The sequence below is a fragment of the Alosa alosa genome, chromosome 13 (genome assembly GCF_017589495.1).
Source record: "Alosa alosa isolate M-15738 ecotype Scorff River chromosome 13, AALO_Geno_1.1, whole genome shotgun sequence".
Classification (NCBI taxonomy): Eukaryota; Metazoa; Chordata; class Actinopteri; order Clupeiformes; family Clupeidae; genus Alosa; species Alosa alosa.
Window position 1 is genome coordinate 28,727,842 of NC_063201.1, and position 22,902 is coordinate 28,750,743.

Here is a 22,902-nt window from a genome sequence, read left to right on the forward strand (position 1 = left end):
AATTTACACACGTTTTGAAACCTAAAGACCAAAGTTGGAGACATGAATGGAAATTTAAAACCGGAATACTCTGGAATGGCTGACTGGACAGGGGACTGCTTTACACCTTTGTGTTCAGTAAGTTCTGCTGTTTATTCTGATATATGGTTTGTCATGTGTTGAACGATGGGTTCATGAAGTATTCCACCGAGATGAATGGGTAGGGAGATGGGCGCAGAACCTTACATAGAAGTTATGATTAAATTTAATCATATTATTTACTTTTCTCGTGAACCGTTCACCACAGCAATTAGCGGCTAACATTGTTTAAAAGCTGAGAAAAAGCTCTTTCATATGTGATACATGTGTGATGAGTAGGCTACTTCGCGATCGCAAGCATTTCAACTGAGAAGAATAGGTGAATTTGGACGCACTTTCTTTCTTCCCATGCGCTGTCATTTTCGCCACTGCGTAAAACTGAATTAATTTGCGCTGTGAATGCTAAGATTATTTTGACAGGCCATAGGCTAAATAAAAATCGCTATTAGACGGACACAAAGCAGAATATTGAAAGAAGGGGGCACCAAGGCCACAGTGGCCTGTAAACCTTTGATTTTCAAAGGGGCATCACGGCCAATGCAAGGGGCAACGACGGCCGCCGTTAAATTTCTAACCTGCTCTTGACCATGTGACCTTTTAGTGTTGATGGAAGGCCGGACCAGGAGGGACGAATGAAACAACACTCACATTCTTCTACAAATGAAACAACATGCACAGACTTCTGCTTAAATAACTCATTTAAAGTCCCGGTTCTCCCCCTATGTAATAGATCAGGCCTCAATGTTTTTCCTGCATTGCCACACTTTCTAAATAATATGACAATTTACCTGTTGTCTTTTTTGGCCTTTGTAGCTTTTCTGCTTATTTTACACATTTCCTTCCACATTTCAGTTATTCTTTAGCCAAAAGAAACTGAATCTTGATTTTGTTTTATTTTGTAGCCTATATTTTTTCTTTTGATCAGCTTCATGAATTTGTAAGTCAATTTGAATAAAAGCCCTGCTAAATACCTGACATTTATCTTATTGAACCTCACTTGTGGCAGTTTGGATAGACAGATTTTTTCTTTCAAATGAATAAATGTACAAATATGACACTATGAGAAATAAAGATGTAAAGGTTGTGCGAATTTCATTGGATGAAGTGTTTTATGTGGCAACAGGTGAAATGAGGGGAAAGGACTAAATATTCAAGGATTTAAGAAAGCTTTATTTTCATTCCTACATTTTTATGTAGAGGCGAAACACACCCACACCAATAAATAGAAAATTATTAAATTATGGGTCAAACAAATGTATAAGTATATATACTCTTTTGATCCCGTGAGGGAAATTTGGTCTCTGCATTTATCCCAATCCTTGAATTAGTGAAACAGACACAGCACACACACAGTGAGGTGAAGCACACACTAATCCCAGCGTAGTGAGCTGCCTGCATCAACAGCGGCGCTCGGGGAGCAGCGAGGGGTTAGGTGCCTTGCTCAAGGGCACTTCAGCCGTGCCTACTGGTCGGGGTTCGAACCGGCAACTCTCTGGTTACAGGTCCGAAGTGCTAACCAGTAGGCCACGGCTGCACCATGTATCATCCTATCTAAAAAATCTATATCGTTGAATGTCATCAGTGTTCAGAGTAAAGTCAATAAGTTCATGACTAAAGTGCAGTATGTCAGGAGCTGTCTGGTCTGATCAGAGCAGAGGTGATGAGGTAATGAATGTATCAGTCTAACAGAAGATGGGAAGAAACTGTTTCTCAGTCTGGTTGTCTTTGCCTCGATGCTGCGTATCCTCTTGCCTGATGGGAGGGGGGCAAACAGTTTGTGTGCAGGATGAGTGTCATCCTTCATGATGATGGAGGTTCTGTTTTTGCACCATCTGGAGTATCTCCTCAGTGGTGGGTAGGCTGCAGCTGATGGTCCACTGAGCTAGCTTAACCACTTCCTGTCTGCAGCGGAGCACCATACCACACCGTAATGCAGGAGGAGAGGATGCTCTCCACTCTGCACCTGTAAAAGGAGTGAGTATGGCAGGACACAGACCAGCATGCTTGAACGTTCTTTGTGTACAGAGGCCACATCATCGAAGAGAAAAGATTGCGGTGGTGTTATAGAGCGACATGAAATAGACTTCGAAGTATACAGTTCATTTTACAATGGAAACATCTATGCATCATCACCATAAACATGGGGGAAATGGGTGTGTATGGTTCTGGATTATGTCTGTGAAGAAAGTACAAGCACCAGTCACATTTCCATTGTAAATATAGCACAATTTCTATGAGGCAAAGCAGGCTGATCAGGTAAGTATCCTGAAACAATGTGCACTTGTTACTGCTAAAATAGGATGTCCTTATACATTCCGCGATGTTTGACCTATCAGTGGGCCCTTATTAGACATTCTCTGGGGGCCCAGAGAATGTCTGGTAGGGCCACCATAGACACTGTCTCTCCGATTGTAACCTCTGACCCTCCAACACCACCCACCTTTTTAACCAATCACAACACCGTTCATGTTTGGATAATATAACGTCATTTTCCATTTCCTGGTCAGATGTTGTAGCAATGGCGGCGGCTGCACGGTTTCTGTCGAGGAGTGCAAGCATTAAGAGTGCTATTTCTAACGTGAATGGAGGGGTGCACAGTTGTTTGGGTATTACCCTTGTGAGACTATCCCCAAACGGCACATGCAGTTCAAGAACACAGAGGAGGCATGTTTCCCATTTCACCTTTCAGCCTGACCCGGTGCCCACTCAATATGGTAATGTTAACTTAAACGTCCTTTGTTTTTTTTGTCAGTTAACATATTTGTTTCTTTTTTATTATGCTTATGCTCCCGATAAAAACAGGAAAGTGGCAAGAATGCCACACCACCACAGCATCACTGCATTAGAAAGTAATACCACAAGTCAAAGGCAATAACACTGAAGTGCGCTAGTTAGCAAGCTAACTGTAGCAATTTGCTGCAAGTTTACTTTTGGGAAAGAGGAGGTTCAGAATTGTCCGCACGTAGTGGATTTTTTTTAACAAATGCATCGTCTCCGTGAGTATATCTTCTTTCAGCTCTGTATGAGAAAATAGACGCTTCCATCTCTGCCGAATGGACTCGAGAATGTTGTTATGTGTTCGAGAATGTTGTAACCCATAGCATTCAAAGGTGGTTGTCCTTGTGCCATGGACTTCCACTAGGGGAGCTATTACAGCCACGTTTTGAATGACAAGTGACAACATTGTAGTCAGAGATATGTGAAGTATAACTTATGTAGTGGTCTTTGATGTTTCAAAGAGCTCCGGGTTTTATTAAAGAAAGTATGTCTGTAACAAGATCATTTGAATGAGGGCTGTGCATTGCTGAGGGATGTCTCCTGCTCATTATCTTGAGTTAGTTTAATCAACTCCAAATTGTTTTGACTATATCAGGTTCCAAGTATGTGTTTTAATGACAAACCTGGGTAAGTGGTAAACCTCCTACAATAAGAGCCCTATGGCATTGTTTTGTTAGGACAATAAAGCCATACAGCTCTTCTGGAGGTTTACCACTTATTCTGTGTTAACTTACCCAGGTTTGTCACCAAACCACGTATTTGGAATACCCCCCAGAGCAGCAAACCTTCAACAACTGTAGACCTAGTAGATGGAGATTAAATGTTAAATGTCACTATTGTATTGTTATTTGTATTTCGCTTTGGACAAAAGCACCTGGCAAATCCCATAACCATAACTTATAGAGCATCTATGTCGGGCAAAACTGAGTGTGCACCAATGTCGCTCCAGCTGCGAGATCACAACACATGATTAACACAATGTATTCACAACATACCACATGATTGGCACGATTTATTCACATGTCAACTTGTGCCGCGGATGGGGCGGAATATGTGTAGACGACTGCCATGTTTGCGTTACCGACTAACTCCATACATTTCTCAAGAAGATTGGTTACTTTCCCAGGACATCAGCCTGAGTGAACCCAGACTGATTCTCAATTGAGATTTGGACTGCAAATCATTGGTTTACCTAATGAGTTTTTTTTTTTACCTTAAAGGAACCATATGTAAGATTGTGGCCAAAACTGGTACTGCAATCACTTTCAAAATACTGAAGAGCGGTGTATCCCCTCCCCCTCCCCCCTGACTCGAGGTTGCACACGCGGATGGCGAAACACTACTGACTTCGTGATTAGTAGATAGATGGAGGGTGGCGCATCAGTTCAAAACACAACATCAACAACAGTTGTGGGCTGCAACTTCCCTTTTTAAATGACAATATCCTGGCTGGACTACTGTTGTCAGTGATATAAGTATTTGAAATGAACATGATTTCTTAATGTCTAGTGACATATCAGGGGCATTTTATGATTAATTGAAATATTTTTCTTACATACGGTTCCTTTAAAATGACGTCTCCAAAATCATTTTGATGGCACATAAACTCTTAATAGGGCAAACAACACTTCTGCTGCACTCTGAGCAGGTCTTATTGCTTGTAAAATTGTGCTTTAAACTTAAGTTGGTACATTAAACTCTACTGAATTATTTACAAAGTATAGCAGCAAACACAACTGTAAACAATGGTTTTACATACAGTTGTTTACTCAGTTTCAAAGGAAATACATGTCCCTGACATTTAAAACTGATGCCATCAGTGCAGCCATTGGCAGTGCCAACCGTCTGTCATTGTACAAAGCCTGTCCCATACTGGATATGCGGTTGGGATTGGTTCCTTGGTCTTTGGTGATTTGGAAGTCTGCTCCATTGGGAGAATTGCCAGACTGACTTTATTCAAATTCAAATGTGCTAGCCACCCAGGCAAGGACATTGCTACACAATGCAGTCGTTTGTATTCACTATGTTGTACTTGTAATCTCAGTCTGTGTCATTTTTCTTGGAAGTGTTTACCCATTTAGGCTAATTCCAGCTTGTATGTACTTGCAGGGCCCACTCAGAAGATGAACTTATTCCAGTCAGTAACTAGTGCCTTGGATAACACACTTGCTACAGATCCCACAGCAGGTGAGCCATGTGGTTTGATTTGGTTCTCTCCTACATGTCCCCTTGATCCCTTTTAAGTGTGCAAGAAAATGTATTTGGATTTGCAATGACAAAGAAGATATGACAACCAAACAGTGTTCTTCAGTGTTATACACCTGTTATCTGTTTCAGCCCAAACACCCCAAAGAAAGTAAAAATATGCACAGGAGAAACAGGAAAAATTTTTGGCTATTAGCTTTCAGATACACTCAAAAATTACAAGTTTAGATGTATTTCTTTTTTTACAACAAATCTACTGATGGTTTGTCGTAACACACACCTAGAGAGTTTGTACAATTCTAAAACTAGTCTTAACATACATAGGTCTAAATAAGGAAACTTTCTTGATCATGCAAGAGATGCCATGTTCACCATTACACCAGCCGGGCAGCAGGATGTTTAATTGTCTTGTATGGCTATGAGTGGAATGCTGCACTGCTTTAAAAGTCAAAACCAGTTCTTCCATGTCTCTACACCAGGCATTCATTGGTACAGAGACTTGAGTCACAAGACCGGACTCTGATCCACATAGCATCATAGATCTTCATTATAAAAACATCATTGTAATATTTTTGGTCCATACTTCCTCCAACAAATGTCCTTGTTCCGTACAAGAAAAGAATGAGGAAGTCTTGAGAACCTGGAGGTTTGAAATCCCTCATGAAGAACCCAAAGAGCATATGACACTGGAAGGAATCTGGCTCTGGCTCTGATGTTCCGTGTCAGAAGCAGACTTAGGTTCAAGGATTGATCAGTTGAGAGAGTGTAAAGAGAACACACACCTCCCACACAAAGGTGCTGGAGAAAGGTCAAGTCCAGACTGACAAAGGAATCACACAAACTCTTGTGACTCCTCTTACAGAAGTAAACTGCTTTACAGAAGTTTAATATACAACATTTCAGCCAATATTGTCTCAGAACACACCTGAAGAAGGCTGCTGACTAACTGAATGTTGGGTATTAAACTTTTTTTTTTAGAGCAAATAACAGTGTGGTGATTCTTAACCCAGTTGACCAGTTTAGAAACCATAAAATTGAAAGGAGTAGAAATGACGTAAGTGATGTTCTTCCATGTACACAACTTCTTACTTTTCAGATGACCTTGACGGCTCTAACACATGAAAGAAAATGCCTTATGCTTGTCATTTTTAATTAGTTATGGAATTACTGATCCTGGGGGGGCACACATTATGTACATTATACTGTTTTTAATTTTTTAATTCAGTTTAAGACGCCAAAGGGAAGTTGTCATGGGAAATTGTAATTTCAAAGTCGTTATATGATCTTCTGCTCTCCAGTCATCTTTGGGGAAGACGTTGCTTTTGGTGGAGTGTTCCGCTGCACAGTTGGCCTTCGAGATAAGTATGGTGAGTACTCTCCAGTACTGTCTGACTTTTTAGTATTTTGGCACTTCATGACGGGACTTCAGAGCTAGATCCATAGTTTTTTCCCCGTCTGCAATATTAATTTAATCCAAATGACGTATCAAATCAAGTCTAGGTTGTATGTAATGTAATCATTCTTATCCACATTAAGGCTGTGGTCACCATGATTGTCTTCAAAAAGATGTTAACAGATACATATATGACTACCTCTGTTTTTCCTAACTTTTCAATGTATACTTCTGATTGAAGGCAGAGATGGAGTGTTCCCACAGAATTGTGAATTCCCCTCATGTTATGATCATTTATTTTGTTCTCCACTAGATGGCAATAAAGGTTTACTTTTGAAACTCTCTTTCCTGTATTCAAAGTATCATGAAAAATACAATTTAAAAAGTAACAATGATGCGTCAGTTAGTCAGTTAATCTTCATTTATTATTCTACCATATGTACTCCTACATGTTGCTGTTAAGGCTGTGTAGGTTTCAATGTGTAATAGTGATGAAATGGCAATAGTTGTTCTTAAAATACAATTTTCTTTTGAATCAAGGTGTTTTTTTTCTTACACTGTGATGAATGTGTTTTCCATGCAGCTTTTAGTGAATTTTCTTTGGATTTTGTGAAAGCCTCTGAAATGATGTGTCATTTGATGCATCTCCACTGCAGCTGCCCTCTGACACCAGCTCTCCGAGCCGCCTGTGGCTGCTGCACTACCCTATTCCCCTCGCGTGGCACACAATCAGCGCACACCCTCCACTCCGCCTGCGCCACAGCTAACCACTTTCCTGTAGCTTCAGTTCTGGTGATGTGGCATACTGTGTGCATCACTCTCTCACACACACACACACACATATTCATGCACACACACTTCCTCCTCACAGGTATTAGCTTTCATTGACGTCAGGGTGTTGACCTTTTGGGATTGTTATTTTCCATGTCATCTAGTTGGAAGGTGGGGTACGAGCTTATTCTTGCAGACCTATTCTCTGACAATGAAAGGAATGGTAACTGCTCAGTGGAGTGCACTCGAGAGAAGAGTGTTATTACCAATCACAGAAGTAAGCTGTAGAGTGTGGACACACACACACACACACACGTACAACAATAGCAACATACACTGACATGCAAAAAATTTGATCAAATTACAGTGTTCCACACAGTCCAATGGATGCGTACATTCTCTTCGCACAACTAAATGCATCCGTACGGAACACACTGAAATGAAATGCTGTGAAGCATCAGCAGGGACGTTTTGTATGATCATTTTTATGTCATCTCACAGAGATGTTCAAGGCTAGATCTGTAAATTCCATGTGGTGATACTGAAAGCCCATGTTAGATTTTTATTCAAAGTGGAAAATGGTGGCTAATATCTGAAATTGCCAGTACATTCCATCCCCGAGTGTTTCCCGTCTAGCTATTACCAAAAAGCTGATGGAATAAGCAATAAAAACATTAATCTCAATTATTTGGCACTTTTTTCAATTATAGGCTAGGCTAAATTGCTCCCCCTCATCTTTCAGGAGTATCATTTTGAAAGTTTTTTTATTTGCTTGATTTTTGCTAGCTCAAATGGAAGATTCCAAGGCTGATTCCCATTATAGACCGAAACTTAATTTTTGAGTGAATATCACATAGCATGGATGCCACTGTGACACTGATCGGTGTTCCTAGGTCCTGGCTGACGAGCTCATCCAAAAGCTTTCCGTTTGTATCTGCAGTATCTGTAGATTGGTGAAGATGCGTGCCACTTTCCCACTAACTCAAGGCCATATCACAGAGATTCATCCTGTCTGGGCTTTGAAGCCTGACTGTTTTATCTGTTTTATCTGACTGAAATGGTAGTTAATCAAAGGGCTATGTAGTTAGAGTGCATAGATGTATTACATGTTTGATTTGGACAAATAAGGGACTAGTGATTATAAAGTGATCATTTGTACACTTAGTCATTTAGCTGACATTTGGCATACGTTTTCTCAGTGTGTGTCTGTGTATGTTTCTCATCTAGGTAAAGACCGCGTGTTCAACACTCCCCTTTGTGAGCAAGGAATTGTGGGATTTGGAATTGGTGTTGCCGTGGCAGGAGCTACAGCCATCGCCGAGATCCAGTTCGCTGATTACATCTACCCAGCATTCGACCAGGTGAGCTGGGTTGGTCTCCATGGACTCTTAAGGGCCTGTCCACACGGAGACGCTTTTTAGGCTTTTTTGAAACCTGGTCCCAGAGTGGAAAAATCTGAAACTGTAGCCTGTTTGAATTCGTAAGTCTCTCTCACAAGATCTTGGCAGTTGCCCCCCTCTGCGTGCTCTCTCTCATGTAGATGAGTTTCTCCATAGAAACCCTGTCAGTGTTTATAGAGGGATGATTACCTTACAGGGTTTTTTTTTTGCTGGACACACAACTGTGTCAAAAAAGCCCCCTGAATATTACCAGCTTCTGTCATTGTGGTCTTTCGTAAGCTCAGAAAAATAAATGAACGGGTAGTGGACTGTCCCTTCAAGGAAGCTTGCCATGTTATTCCTTCCTGCTGAAGGATTGCCATGTCCTTTGCTCTTGAAAATGAATGCACCCCCAGCAAAACAAAATAAGTAACAGGTGGGAGTGAGAAGCTTCCAGGCTGCTCTCTCTTGATGTCTGAATAAACACAAGAGCACAGAGTTCCCTCTGAGTCTTTTGTACAAGAGCAAGGCACAGGATGTGGATGGGGGATTAGGAGGAGGGTTCTGGGTTCTGTCTTTATTTATTCATCATAAGTATTCATATAAGTGTCATAAGTATCCATCAATCAATCGATTATTTGTCAATTTTTAATTTAATTTCCAACTATTTTCATTGTAGAATAATCCTGCAGTATATATATATACACCCACATATACTCCTGTATGACTGTAAAGTGAATGTTTTGGGGGTGTGGGCAAAAGGAGATGTGTTCTTGGATTAGGGCTTTATTCATTGACAGACACAGAGAATGATCAAATGAGTGTTGCCAATTTCCAGTTACACGGTACAGGTGACTGGTGTCAAGCTGCAGCATCTGGGGCTAATGTTGGATTTTGTTTTTTATCTTGCTTAAATATCAAAAGCAACTCCAAATGCAGGAGATATATATATATATATATATATATATATATATATATATATATATATATATATATATATATATATATATATTATATATATATATATATATATATATATATATATATATATATATATACACACACCTAGTAAGTTTATATTTCCAATCTTACTGTATCTTACAGTAATCCTGTAATCCAGAGCAGTCATCCATCAAAACTGATTTCCAGAGATCAGTATAAAGGGTTCCCACGGATTCTTGAAATCCTTGAAAGTTTTTGAATTAAAGGAAAATAAATTCTTTGAACGTTTTGTCATGCAAATAAACCTAGGCATCAATATACATGAGCCATTCATTGAAAGTGCTTGGATTTCTCTCCTTGATCCATGGCTCAAACGGTGCGGTGTTGGATTCTTAGATTTGGGGAAACTGGGCCTGAAAAGTCTTAAAAAGCTAATTTTATGAGGTGAGGGAACTGGGAACCCTGGCTAGGCTGAACAATCTAACCACTCGATCATGCACATCTGAGTAAATCATTTCAGGAATACCAGGTTTGAAATTATGCTCATCTTATCACAAGGGACATTTTGTTCATTTCCAACTTTGTTCTTGTCTGTCTAGATTGTAAACGAGGCTGCCAAGTACAGGTATCGCTCAGGAAATCTGTTTGACTGTGGGAACCTGACCATCAGAGCCCCATGGGGTTGTGTGGGCCACGGCTCACTCTACCACTCACAGAGCCCTGAGGCCTTCTTCGCCCACTGCCCTGGCATCAAGGTACAGGTCACCTGTCTCTCCTCACACTCCTGTGTGTGCGCGTGCGTGCGTGCGTGCTTTCTATCTCGTCTCTCAGATGTCCTTTCACAGCATATACGTTCATTCTCTTAATCTTTCAATCATGTAAAATACTCTCACATATTCTCCACATTTCAGGGCTTGATTTATTCACTTAGTTCCAATTCTATAGCCTATTTGGCTCAGATGGCAAGTTGCTAAAGCAACATTTGCTGCCTGATGTATGAAAGGTAGAACATAAATTGTAACAAAAATATTTAAGTAGATATTGAGCTGCTGGTTATAGTTATAGGTTATGGCTATGTTATAGGTTATTGTCTTATTTATTTGTCTCTTTATTTCAGTCTCTTTTTCTTTCACACCCGCTCTCTCATTTTCTCCCCACCTTTCTCCATCCCTCCTTCCTGCCTCAGGTACAGTTAATGCTCCATGAACTCCATGAATGCCCCGATCAGTGCACGGTGTTATTAAGTTGACATTTAGTAGACTTGTTCCACGCAGCCAGGCAAAGTTAATCCCAGCGCCCATTGGAAAGGCACAGAGACACGAGGGAGGGCTATTGCTGGGCTCCAGGCACAGCCAGACCCTACTTAACAGGCCACAACTGCAGCTTGCTGTCCACAGTCAACACAACAAGCTGCCATGGCCGAGGGTTGTGTCAGGCGGGGTCTACCAACAGCCCTGCCAATTATGGGAATGAAATCCACGGCTCAGGTTCAAGACAACAAAGCCCAGAAGCCCCAGTAATCAGCAGTAATTTGAATTTCATAGCAGCATCGTTAACCAGGCTCTTGGTTCCATTATGTTTTTTTTTTTTTTTATTTAGGCCAACTCAATTATGTGCTGGAAGCACTGGAGAAGCAAGCTGTGTGGTGACTTCTTTGGTCATTGGCGTCAGTACTAGATAACTAGAACAAAGAGTCTGTCTTAAGGGATTTCTGTCAGTAACTATACAGTAGATGGTGAGCTATGCTGTGTGATAGTGCCGTCTTATCTCTGATCATTGATGCCAGTTATATGGCACATGTGGATGTCTTCCTCTCTGTCTGTCTCAATATTAGTGTCAGTATTGTTCATAGCTCTTGGAGCTCCTGGTGATCGGTTGGGTCAGCAGTCTAGATGGTGATCACCTAAAGATGCCAGAGATCCTTTAGAGCAGTTGATAAAAGTCTCTGATGATGGCTGTCTGTTTTTCTCTTCAGATCGTGGTCCCCAGGAGTCCTGTTCAAGCCAAGGGCCTTCTCCTCTCCTGCATCGCTGACCAGAACCCCTGCATTTTCTTCGAGCCCAAGATCTTGTACAGAGCAGCAGGTGAGCCATCGTGTACTCACCCCGTCTCTCTGTCTGAGACTCTGAGTCTCTGAGTGGGTTTGGGAAATGAACTGCGAGGTGAATTTATGACTTCTGATAATCCACGCTAAATGTCCAAGAGCCCTCACTGCTTGGAGCAGGATCCGTTGAGTGGTATGAAGCAAAAAATCACCAGGACGTTAACCACACTGTAAAATGGTTGACAGGATTTGCCTATGAAGAGGCCCTGACCGTCTGGCGCCACGACAAGGCTGATGTTTGTGTGGAGAGAGTACACCGTTTATTGCATTGTGTTGACTTGAGAAAGGGTTTGCGGTTTCTGAGCTCGCCATAGCCACAAGTATGGCGATCCTGGAGCGCATTTTGACAGGTTGGCAAAAAGGCCATTAAAATAAAAGAGAAATCTAAAAAAGGCCATTAAAATAAAAGAGAAATCTGGTTCATAGGGAGTGAGGGAACGAGGGAGAGTGTGTGCATGACTAAGGAAATGAGATGAAATGAAAGAAGTCAAGCTTTTGTTTTTTGCTGGTGGTGTTGTGTTTTTTTGCGTTGTGTTCCATTTTTGTCCTTTGAGTTGAAGGGGATGTCGGCCTCCAGATGTCAAGTGAGTGTTCGTGTTTTGTGTAAAGTTAAGAACAGGCGTGTTTGAATGAACTCTCCCTGTCGTTACACAGTCATTAACATCACAGGAACTAGCACCATGTGGTTGTATGTGATACTAAGCATGCTCCTCTTGATATATTACGGGTTCCCTGGCGCCAAACAGGACAGAACTTCACTGTGGCTTGAGTTCAGTTGAAACTGGATGGTGAATTATGCCTTCTAACTGCCTGAAATCAAAATCCCCATTTACATTGATTACTATTTATATGGGCCCAAGGTGAAATTTCCATCCTGCTAGATTGATTTGTTTTCCATGTTTGTTAATATGATCCCAGAACACGATTAGACTTGCCAGATGGTCTGTTCTGAGTTGTGATTTAAATGTATCTGTGACATGTCATTAAGGTCATATACACTTTGTGTGTAGTACATGTGTTTGTGTATTATGTGTGTGTGTTTGTGTATGTGTTTTCTTGCCGAGAGCAGTCTTTCCAAACAGATGGGCAAGCATTTTGGAGATGTGTGTTTTTTTTATGCGTTTTTTTTAATTTTTTTTATATCTCTCCTTCTCAATAATATGCCAGTGTCCTCGGGAGTTCCCACTGTTCATCCAAATTCTCCAAAACTGGCCCACTCTTAGAAGACCCCCATCCAGCCAGCGGCCAGCTGGCTCCTCTGTCTTCTCTGAGGGGTCTCTTTGCATGACTTGTGGGTCGCAGGTTTGGGATGAGATCTGCCTCGTGTCACGCTTCGATTTATGGCATGCTGCAAATCAACTAATTCAATCCAAATGGTTTTAGGTGACTGTGGAGGCCTGTTTTTGTGCCTTTTTGTCCCGTAATGTAGCAGAACGATGAGTTTAATAATGGCTTTTTAATGTCACGAGGAGTGGAGGAGGAAATGTTGGTTCTTCCATTTGGAATCTTATTCGCATAGTCCATTTTTGACTCACTCCTTTGCCTGGGCCTCAGAATAGTTTAGAGAACCAGGGAATTTTCAGGTTCCAAAATGCCTGCGTGCTGCTGTTCCATGATGCAGTCTCAAGACCGAACAGACACAGAGCAGTTGTTCACTCTAAGCGCTCCGTCCATTTTGCCACAAGTGATATGACGTGTGCATTATGTGGCTTTTGTTTTTAGCCTTCCTGTCACACTGATCACATCAGCCCCTCTCTGTCCAGGCCCTGCAAAAGGACCTGGTCCTGGTTAGTGTGGTATGTGCATGCCACCAGAGAACTACAAATGTCTCTCTACCCTCAGGTTGGGCATCAGCATTTAGTTAACATTTCACAAGCATTAGCTCATTGTGCAAAAGCCGCAACAGCAGTGGTCAGGATGGTCTAATTCTCCATGCACAAGCAAGGCTTCCATGTTAGATGTGACTGGCAGCCGTCGGTTAGAAGCTGGAGGCAAGATGAGGGGGGTGATGGTGCAGAAGTAGAAGGATTTTACATTGAAACTTTCAGAATAAAAACCAACTGTTTAAATTAAAACGTTCAGCTGGTAGTGTAACTTTGTGTGTTTGTGTGTGTGTGTGTTCTCTCTCACTCTGTTTTCTCTCCATGCATTTTTGACCATATCATTGTTGTGGTAGACCAGTGGCATTAGTGGATAATGTCCCTCTTGTGTTTCCGGCTTTTTGAACTAGCTTTATATTAGGAATTGCTTCGGAAATAGCTATGATGCACAAAAGTGGGTGTATTTCATTCATTAGCTTGAATGGTTTTAGCATATTTTGGTATTTGGTAATTGTCTTCATGCTTGTTAGACAGGCCACACATTTCCCTCTTTCTTTCTTTCTTTCTTTCTTTCTTTCTTTCTTTCTTTCTTTCTCTCAACTTACATGATACATACATAATCTTATGTGAACAATATTCAAACCAAAAGTACTGCACTAGGCTAAGCTTACCCCCTCTCTCTTTAGGTAGGCATCATCCTGCCCCCCTTACCCCCTTAGCCACCTTAGATTGTTCTGAATGCATTAGTTTACGTGATCACACAGAACCATGGTAATAAAAAGCACACCAAGTTTTTGAATATTTGCTACTTTGACCACAATATCTGGACTTATTTCTCTATACCAATACACAGATTTATGTTCATATGATTTATAGTTATACTTGTAATTTGTTCAACCCTCAATGGCATAAGATAACTGGTGGCTCTGCGTGCCATTCTTTCATAATCACAGCTGTGATGATCTCTTAGGGTTTCTGTACCGCATCCTCACTCACTTAACCAGGCCGCCCACTTAAATGATCTACTCCAATGGAGCCCACTGGATTGGCAGACAAGGAAGAACTATTGTCTGAGTGTTTGTGTGTGTGTGTGTGTGTGTGTGTGTGTGTGTGTGTGTGTGTGTGTGTGTGTGTCTCTTGTATGAATTCATGTAATCCCCTTGAGTCGTATGGCAATCAAATTCAGGTTAATCAAGATGTCAGTATGTCCTCATCAAACCACAATTGAAGGTTGAAGTGAAATTGATATGTTTCATGAATAAGATGGCGTGATGTTAATTATTGTGATTCATCTCTTATTTGAGCATGAGTTCATCTCTTCTTTCATTTGTGTGTCAAGACATATGAAATTATTCTGCATCCATTTAAAAAAAAAAAAAAACAACAACAAACAACTTGATTCACTTGATTTATTTTCCGTAATTTGGAGCAATATCATTTTCAGCTTAGGGCAACCAAAGAAAGATATCCAGAAGTTTGAGAGAGAGAGAGAGAGAGAGAGAGAGAGAGAGAGAGATTCCAAGTTGAATGCCTCCGTGCAGTCATTGTGCTGAAATGCGCATGCTTGCGGTGTCTCATAGTATTGTGGGCTAGGTCATCCTTTCTCAAACTTTTTTGACCTGAGGCCTGGTCATGGCAGACTTTGGGGTCATAGGGCCTACGAACCCCCCCCCCCCCAATCAAATTATCATTATGATTATCATTGTCACAGTTATTATTGCTATGCACTTCAAAGTAGTCAATGTTTAAAGTGCTAACATTGTTCACAAAAAGTTTGTGAAAACATGCACATCAGAGGACTACTTTACTAATGTAAAATATAATTACAATAGTAATGATGCTTACATGAGAAATAGTTCTCAAATCAACAGCAATTATATGGGTGGCGTTGTTTTGGGATGTTTCCCTCATGCGAGCATCATACACTGGTAGGCAAATGGAAAACATTTTGACATGCTTTTAAATGAAATTTCATTCGAAGGCCTGAGTGTAAGGATTCAGGAAACACAATACCAGCTTTTGTGTATGGTAAATGGCGGACCAGATAGGCGTAAATCACTGATCTGCTCATCTGGAGGTCTTTAACAGTAAGGCCAATTATGCTACAATCTTTTGGCCATGTATAGTCAAATTTGAATATAACAACACTCAATAGTAGTCTACTCTAATAATAGTCTACTCTATATTTATGGAAGTTGCAAGAATCCACGTCGTTCTATTAAATGCCATTAAATAATTAAATAATCTTCCAATTGGTTGAAGCGGAGCTTTGCTACCAGTACCAGCGTCGAGTGGTTTCAGTTTCTCTCGCACAGACGTGCACACACATGCATTGAATGAACGCTCATACCACCACTTAATTGTATGCCTCTATGTTTGATGACCCCAATTAACAAGTATTTCCTCCTGATTGCAGAAACGTTTGTTTTCTGTCGTTCCGCGGTTCCTTGATCAATTGCGTAACAAATTTCACTCTGGTTCCGCGGACCAGCAGTGTCCACGTTGTGGAACGGTGCCGGTCTGCAGCCCATAGTTTGAGAATCGCTGGGCTAGATGTCAGGCTTTGATGAGACAACAACAAATGCAACTTCACCACACAGGTTACATGCAGCAAAAAATTGGGAAATTTAATTGATTGTACAACCACTGAGCTTGATTTTTAGAAACACATTCTTAAGATGACCATAGATGCCCCTTTTTGGAGATGGTGAGACGTACTGTATGTTCGGCTGTGTTTTTCTTTTTGTAGACTTGAGAGGATGGAGGAGTGGAAAACAGTCTAAATGTCTGGAAGTAAGACGAGGCAAAGCCTCTCTCCCAAGTGTCTAGCTACTGTGGCCAATTACCAGTGCAGCCCAAGCGTGGCCGTGTGATTGCACAACTGCGCCATGGACCAAAGTTACACCCTCCCCCACGCACCCCAGCCGCAACATTCTTTAAACTTCACTGTTTTTCCTTCTCAGGACAGAAGCCATTATCAAATCCTACCAATGAAAATGTGTTTTTTGGTCTTCATAAATAGAATCATTGAAGAAAAATGAAAGAGCATGTGAAGTGATTACAAATGTCTGGTACAGACTGACCATGTGATTCATTGACCATGATCAGGTGCTATGGTAGAGGGTGTGCAATGGTGGTAGTGCAAAAGTGAACAGTGCAGATTCTGAATTACGGTAGATGCTATCAAAAATGTGCATGCGTGCGTGCGTATTTTGTCCTGTGTTGCTGTTGATTGTACTATGCTCATCTGTAGCCAAGTGCCATATGGAGATGGAAGCAGTTTATTACATTCAAGTGAGCCCAGGTCAGTTCATGGTGGACAAGCTGAGTAATCCTGTTGGCTGAGAGTGTAGGGAGAAGGACATTTGTTTTTGTTTAAAACTGTGTGAGTTCAACAATCGAGCAAAATGTTGAAGAAAGAAGACACTTTACAAATGGCTAATAAGTGACCTGAGAAATACAAAATGTCTGGTCAAAATGCTGGCGAGAGAGAATTCAGATATCAAAACACATTACAGATTGAGGAGCCATTTAGACAAATATGGATGAAGTATATTCATGAATAAAGATGTGAATAGACCAGCAATGACAATATTGTTGGCTCCATGTGCTTTGACTCAGACTTGAGACTTTGCCCGTTGTTCAAATCAGGGCCTTTACGCTCTGAAGATGTTGATGACATGCACTAAGAGAATTACTGTGTTTGGATGACCCCCTGCCCAAGTGTAGACTCTGATTCAGTGCAGTTTGTTGAGCCAGTCAAAACCTTTTCTATTCACCATTAAAGTATGCGTCTGGCGACAGCATATGGACGTTTTGGGACTAAATGGTGACACAAACCTGCCTGCTGCCAAGGAAAGGTTACACACATGCATGCATGCATGCAATGAAGACCAGTTTGAACAAGACCATTGCAGGACTTCCATTTATGAATCACAGCCTCTGTTTTGAGCTGCTGGGTTAGTTTAGAACTTTAAAACTAGATGATTTGGCTTGTCTATCCATGGTCTACAGGTATATCTTTGGCAACAAAGGTATGTATGTAATGAACAGCTAAGGAACAACGGAATTGAACCAAAGGTCACTAACAAAGTTGTACTGTATTGTCTGTAGGTGTTAAACATAACCAAAGTGTTATCCGCAGATCGTGTAACATTTTAGCATTAGCTTCTCCTTGTTCCATGCAACCGAGTGGTCTCACATGTGTCCATAATTAAAATGAATTCCACTGTGTGTCAGGATATGCTCAGTCAGGTGTGCAAGTTTGATTTTCTGTTCACTGTCCATTATAAATTGCAGGCGGTTAGGTCCCCTGTGAATCGAGGCTGTAGTTTTGTTTTAGAGATTAACTGATCCCTATTTATTATGTCGGGGGGCCGTAAAAACCTGCCAGGGCATTATGCTACACTAACGGGAACTGCAGTTTCTCCACATTTTCAAAGGACAGAGCTGGAATGTCAAACAGCCTGTGTCATCTAATCCATCATGAGGAGGTAGCAGTAGAACCCTTGGACGGTTAGAGGAGAGCGCACAATGAAGCCATTAAGGAATGTGTACTTGGACGAGCATGTTGTGGATGTCAAGTCATGGGTTTTCTTTTTGTCATTTAGTATTTTACTTATTTTATTCGTTTATTATTGATTTTTTTGTATTGTAAAAAATATTTTAAAAATGTTTTCTGGTGACTAACCTGCCAGCTCTCTTGTTTTTTCCTTCTCCAGTGGAGCAAGTCCCCACAGAACCCTACACCATCCCCCTATCACAGGCCGAGGTTTTGCAAGAGGGAAGTGATGTCACGCTTGTTGCCTGGGGAACGCAGGTAAGTGCCTTTGAAGAAGAAGGGGGGTGGGGGCTTGTTGGAACGTTTTGTTGGAAGGTGGTAGACCATACGAGATGGGGTGGTGTGTTTGAGGGATGAGGGTGCGGAGGTGGTCTTGCATTGATCGGTTCATCGTGACTCCAAGTTTCAACCACACAAGGTTCAGCCATCTGGGTGGGAAGAGGTGGTGGGGGGTGAGACTCAGCTGTGGGTGAATCTGAGCTCAGTGATATTTAAGCTTCCTGGAGGACTCGTGGATTAATGTTCAGTCTGGCTAAAGATGAGGTCACTCTGCAGGCTATGGATTGGGGGGCTGGGGAGTGGGGGGGGTTCGGGCAGCATGGAGGGGGTGGTTGAAGTGAGGTAAGGTGAAGGGAGAGATCTATGCTCTACCACTGGACTTCACGTGGACTCCCATTCAGACCGGCACGGCTTTACCTTTGTGCTCCACACTGTGTGTGTGTGTTAGCAGAGACACGTGGACACCATTCCGCGTCCACTACCCTTTGCTCGTCCGGCCCTCGCATTCCATTCTCTGCTATTGGATTAGGGCCTCAATAGCTCGCCAGGAGTCCTCGCTCACAAAAAAGCCCTCTGCTCTCTCCCACAAAAAAGCCCTCTGCTCTCTCCTATTTAACAGGCTTATCCTAGCCAGTGGAAAAGACACTGTGATGGGTTACTCATCCTGAAGTGCTGGGGAGGAAGGCAGGGAGGAAAAGGTCTCCATTAGAGAAAAGAAAGATGGAGGGAGGTCCACAAAAGAAATGAAGATGGAGACAGCTGAAGTGTCTCTCATCAGTCTCCCCTAATTACTTCTCCCTCCATCACCTGTGGTGGAGCGAAATGAAAATGGTGCTGACAGACATCCAAAAGAGTGTGTGTGTGTGTGTGTGTGTGGGAAGCCTAGGATCTTCACTAAGGACCCTTAATGATTGAAACAGAGGGACATTTGTCACCACTTAAGTGTTCTGGCTGTTGAGCTAACATTGGAAGAATGAGGCTCTAAACTAGTCCATTTTGTGCCGTTGTAGTCACTTCACTAATGGGTTGGTGTGTTTCTGTGTGTGTGTGTGTGTGTGTGTGTGTGTCTTTGCCTGTGTGGGTTGGCTCCTCTCTGTGTTATCACACCTAAATTGTTTTGTGAGAAGGCCCATTTACCCCTTTAACTTGAGGCATGGGGAAAACCCTTTCCTTGGGTGAAAATACTGCAAAACGGCAATTGCACACTTGATGAATTTTGTGTTTGCGTATGTGTGTTTATGATTTAACACGATTCACATGGAGCCCTCAACAAGACGTCATCGCCCGAGTCTCGCAATGAATTGTGTTTATTATGAACTTGTCCGCTGGCAACCCTCAGTGTCTTACGTACACACTTCCCTTCACTCTCCAGTCTCGTTCCACTCACACGTGCACACTTACGAGATCGCCGTGTCTGCACATACCGGCTCTACATGGAGAGTTGGGCCAGCAGACACGCAAAGTGCTTTTCTCTCTGGTTAAACATGTCTTCACGTTAATGAATACCACCCTTGATGTGGTATCTGCTTTTATTAACACAGGAAAAACGATCTCAGGTAGTTGTGGTGCTGACTGACCAGACGGAGATTTGAGGCCTGTTTCATGTGTGTTTATTGAAGGCTTATGAATTGTTATGTTCTCTGCCTGTTTGATTGCCCAATTTTCCACAAACACGTCATATGCAAGCTCCCAGATATTCACACATTACACATCTATGCTCTCCTCAGAAGGTGAACTGACCGCTGTGCTGGTGTTGTCCACTCAGGTCCACGTGATGAGGGAGGTGGCCACTATGGCTCAGGAGAAGCTGGGCGTTTCCTGTGAACTCATCGATCTGCAGACCATCCTGCCCTGGGACACGGAGACGGTCTGTAAGGTAAGAGGCGACCTCCCTGCACACACGCGTATACGCCAAACCCACCCGCCCGCCTGCCATTTATCAACACGCAGCCTCCATGGCGCTCACTGTCTAAAGAGCTGGACAAGACGCAATTCACCGATGTCTCAGTGACTTACGGCTTTGCGTTCTCGTTAAACGTGTGGTAACGTTCCAAGGAGGAATAATTACGGATTGAGTTTCGTTCGGTCTCTAAACCTTTTCCCGTCTTTTCCCCATCTGGCTCCAACCTCACTCTGTGTACGAAAGCGGTGCAGATGGCAGGCGGTCTCCTTTTTCCTTCAATCAACAGTGCATCCAGAAAGCACTGGGATGTGCTGGGATTCCTAATGGTTTTTTTTCCCAACAGTCCAGAAGAGTTTATATTTATGTAAATGTTGGTTTGGTATGGCATGGCACATCCTGTCTGGACCAGCAGCTGCCTGCTGGCTATCACCCTCTCCACACATGACTGAACCCTGACCCTCGCGGCAGGGGTGGTTTTTGAAGAAGGGGGACGGGGGGGCGCCTCTACACTGCCCCCATGTACTGTTTTCATTTTTGTTCATAATTTATTTATTTTTACAAATCTTTGTGGCTGTGGAGCCTGACTGGCCCAGAGGCGGTATGAATTTATTGTCGCTGTTTTATTATGTGATTTTAACAGCCCTTTGGGCCCTGCACACAACCATCAGAGCGGCCTGACGGGGCTGCCTTACCGCCAAACCAGTGTTCTAACTGACAGTTAGGATCCAGAAATGAAACGGCAGCGGCAAGGTAGTAATTTAATAGCGAAACCCATCTGGAACCAATTGTTTTGGCGCAAGGACCTGAGAAGTTAGCGGTGCCCAGGCATTGGATTGTTTACACAGGAGAGTCAAATTTGTCTTTTCAAACAAATAGGGTGAAATATACAACTGCCACCTCATAAAAGTAACACTGCGAAGTGTGTGTGTGTGTGTGTGGTGGGTAAGGGCTGGATCGGGGATTCGGTGGTCTTCAAGGGTCCTGGTGTGTACAGATCTGACCAGAGGGAACCTGTTAATGAAAACTGACATGAACCCATTCTCCACTGATTGCTATGGTAACACTCTCAACCATTCTTACGAGTATTGTCGGTTTCCCACTGCCCAGTATCCTTTACCTTACTGGAGGTTTCCTCAAGCCTGCTGAAGACCACTGCAGTCTTGATCTAGCTGTACAGGAAGAGTTGAAGAGTTGAGTATTTGAAAAAAAAAAAAAAAAAAAAATCGTGTTGTAGTTGCAGGCCCCTAGACACAGTGCGCAAATGTGTTTGTCAACAGATATATAGATCAGAATGTCAGAAATGTAGACAGAAGAGCAGCATGTGGTCACCAGTGGTGTTTCACTGCAGTGCAGCTGCAGATCTTCAGATGTCTTGTTATTTTGCTCAGAGACATTCTGGGTTACATTTGTGCCGTTGCATGTGCTCACTGAAAGTCACCGCCTCACACTGTCAGCAATCCTACGGAAACAAACAAATAAAAGAACTGCCATTAATAAAAGACGGGTTCAATTTAAGGATTCAGAAAATGGTTTGTTTGGACAAAAAAACGAAGGCTGTTCCTTAACAGATCCCAGGCCTGCACATGACTGCGCACTAACAAGACTTATGAGGAATGAGAAGAGACAGCTGAAGTGCAGACAGAAACCAACGGACACAACACTTTCTCTGGAGATGTGCTTTCTCTTGTGCTTTGAAGGATCGACCATTCTGAATCTCAGTGAACATGAGCTGCCTGTGGCCCAAACCAGTGGCCGCTTGCTACTTGACTCACTTTTTCCAGCAGGCGTTGACTTCTATACATGCCCTGGGTCATCCCAAACATCCAGTTTTCACAAAACAAAACAAAGTCCTTATGTTTCCTTAAATGGAATACAAATACATTTTTTTCCTGGACCCATTCTGTAACCATTAGTATGAGGGACTCATTTAACCGGACAGAGACTGTATGTATGTATGTATGTATGTATGTATGTATGTGTGTGTGTGTGTGTGTGTGTGTGTGTGTGTGTGTGTGTGTGTGTGTGTGTGTGTGTCTCTGTCTGTCTCTATGTATGTATGTGTCTCTGTCTCTGTCTCTATGTATGTATGTGTCTGTGTCTCTGTCTGTGTCTCTGTCTCTGTGTATGTATGTATGTGTCTCTGTCTCTATGTATGTATGTGTCTCTGTCTCTGTCTCTGTCTCTATGTATGTATGTGTCTCTGTCTCTATGTATGTATGTGTCTCTGTCTCTATGTATGTATGTATGTATGTATGTGTCTCTGTCTCTATGTATGTATGTATGTATGTATGTGTCTCTGTCTCTGTCTCTATGTATGTATGTATGTATGTATGTGTCTCTGTCTCTGTCTCTATGTATGTATGTATGTATGTATGTGTCTCTGTCTCTATGTATGTATGTATGTATGTGTCTCCTGTCTCTATGTATGTATGTATGTATGTATGTATGTGTCTCTGTCTCTATGTATGTATGTATGTATGTATGTATGTGTCTCTGTCTCTATGTATGTATGTATGTATGTGTCTCTGTCTCTGTCTCTATGTATGTATGTATGTATGTATGTATGTGTCTCTGTCTCTATGTATGTATGTATGTATGTGTCTCTGTCTCTATCTCTATGTATGTATGTATGTATGTGTCTCTGTCTCTGTCTCTATGTATCTGTCTCTGTCTCTGTCTCTGTCGGTAC

General features: G+C 42.1%; 1 protein-coding gene across 1 annotated transcript in view; it reads left to right on the top strand.

The window, feature by feature from the left end:
* The first annotated feature begins 2,574 nt into the window (after positions 1-2,574).
* bckdhb (branched chain keto acid dehydrogenase E1 subunit beta) overlaps positions 2,575-22,902 on the top strand; it is a 62,996-nt gene continuing 42,668 nt past the window's right edge. The window contains exons 1-8 of the mRNA XM_048261610.1: positions 2,575-2,792; positions 4,966-5,043; positions 6,360-6,428; positions 8,453-8,586; positions 10,146-10,301; positions 11,522-11,630; positions 18,192-18,289; positions 20,076-20,186. Of these exons, the coding sequence (XP_048117567.1) occupies positions 2,597-2,792; positions 4,966-5,043; positions 6,360-6,428; positions 8,453-8,586; positions 10,146-10,301; positions 11,522-11,630; positions 18,192-18,289; positions 20,076-20,186 (951 nt within the window). The 5' untranslated portion in view covers positions 2,575-2,596. The remainder of the gene's footprint in view (positions 2,793-4,965; positions 5,044-6,359; positions 6,429-8,452; positions 8,587-10,145; positions 10,302-11,521; positions 11,631-18,191; positions 18,290-20,075; positions 20,187-22,902) is intronic.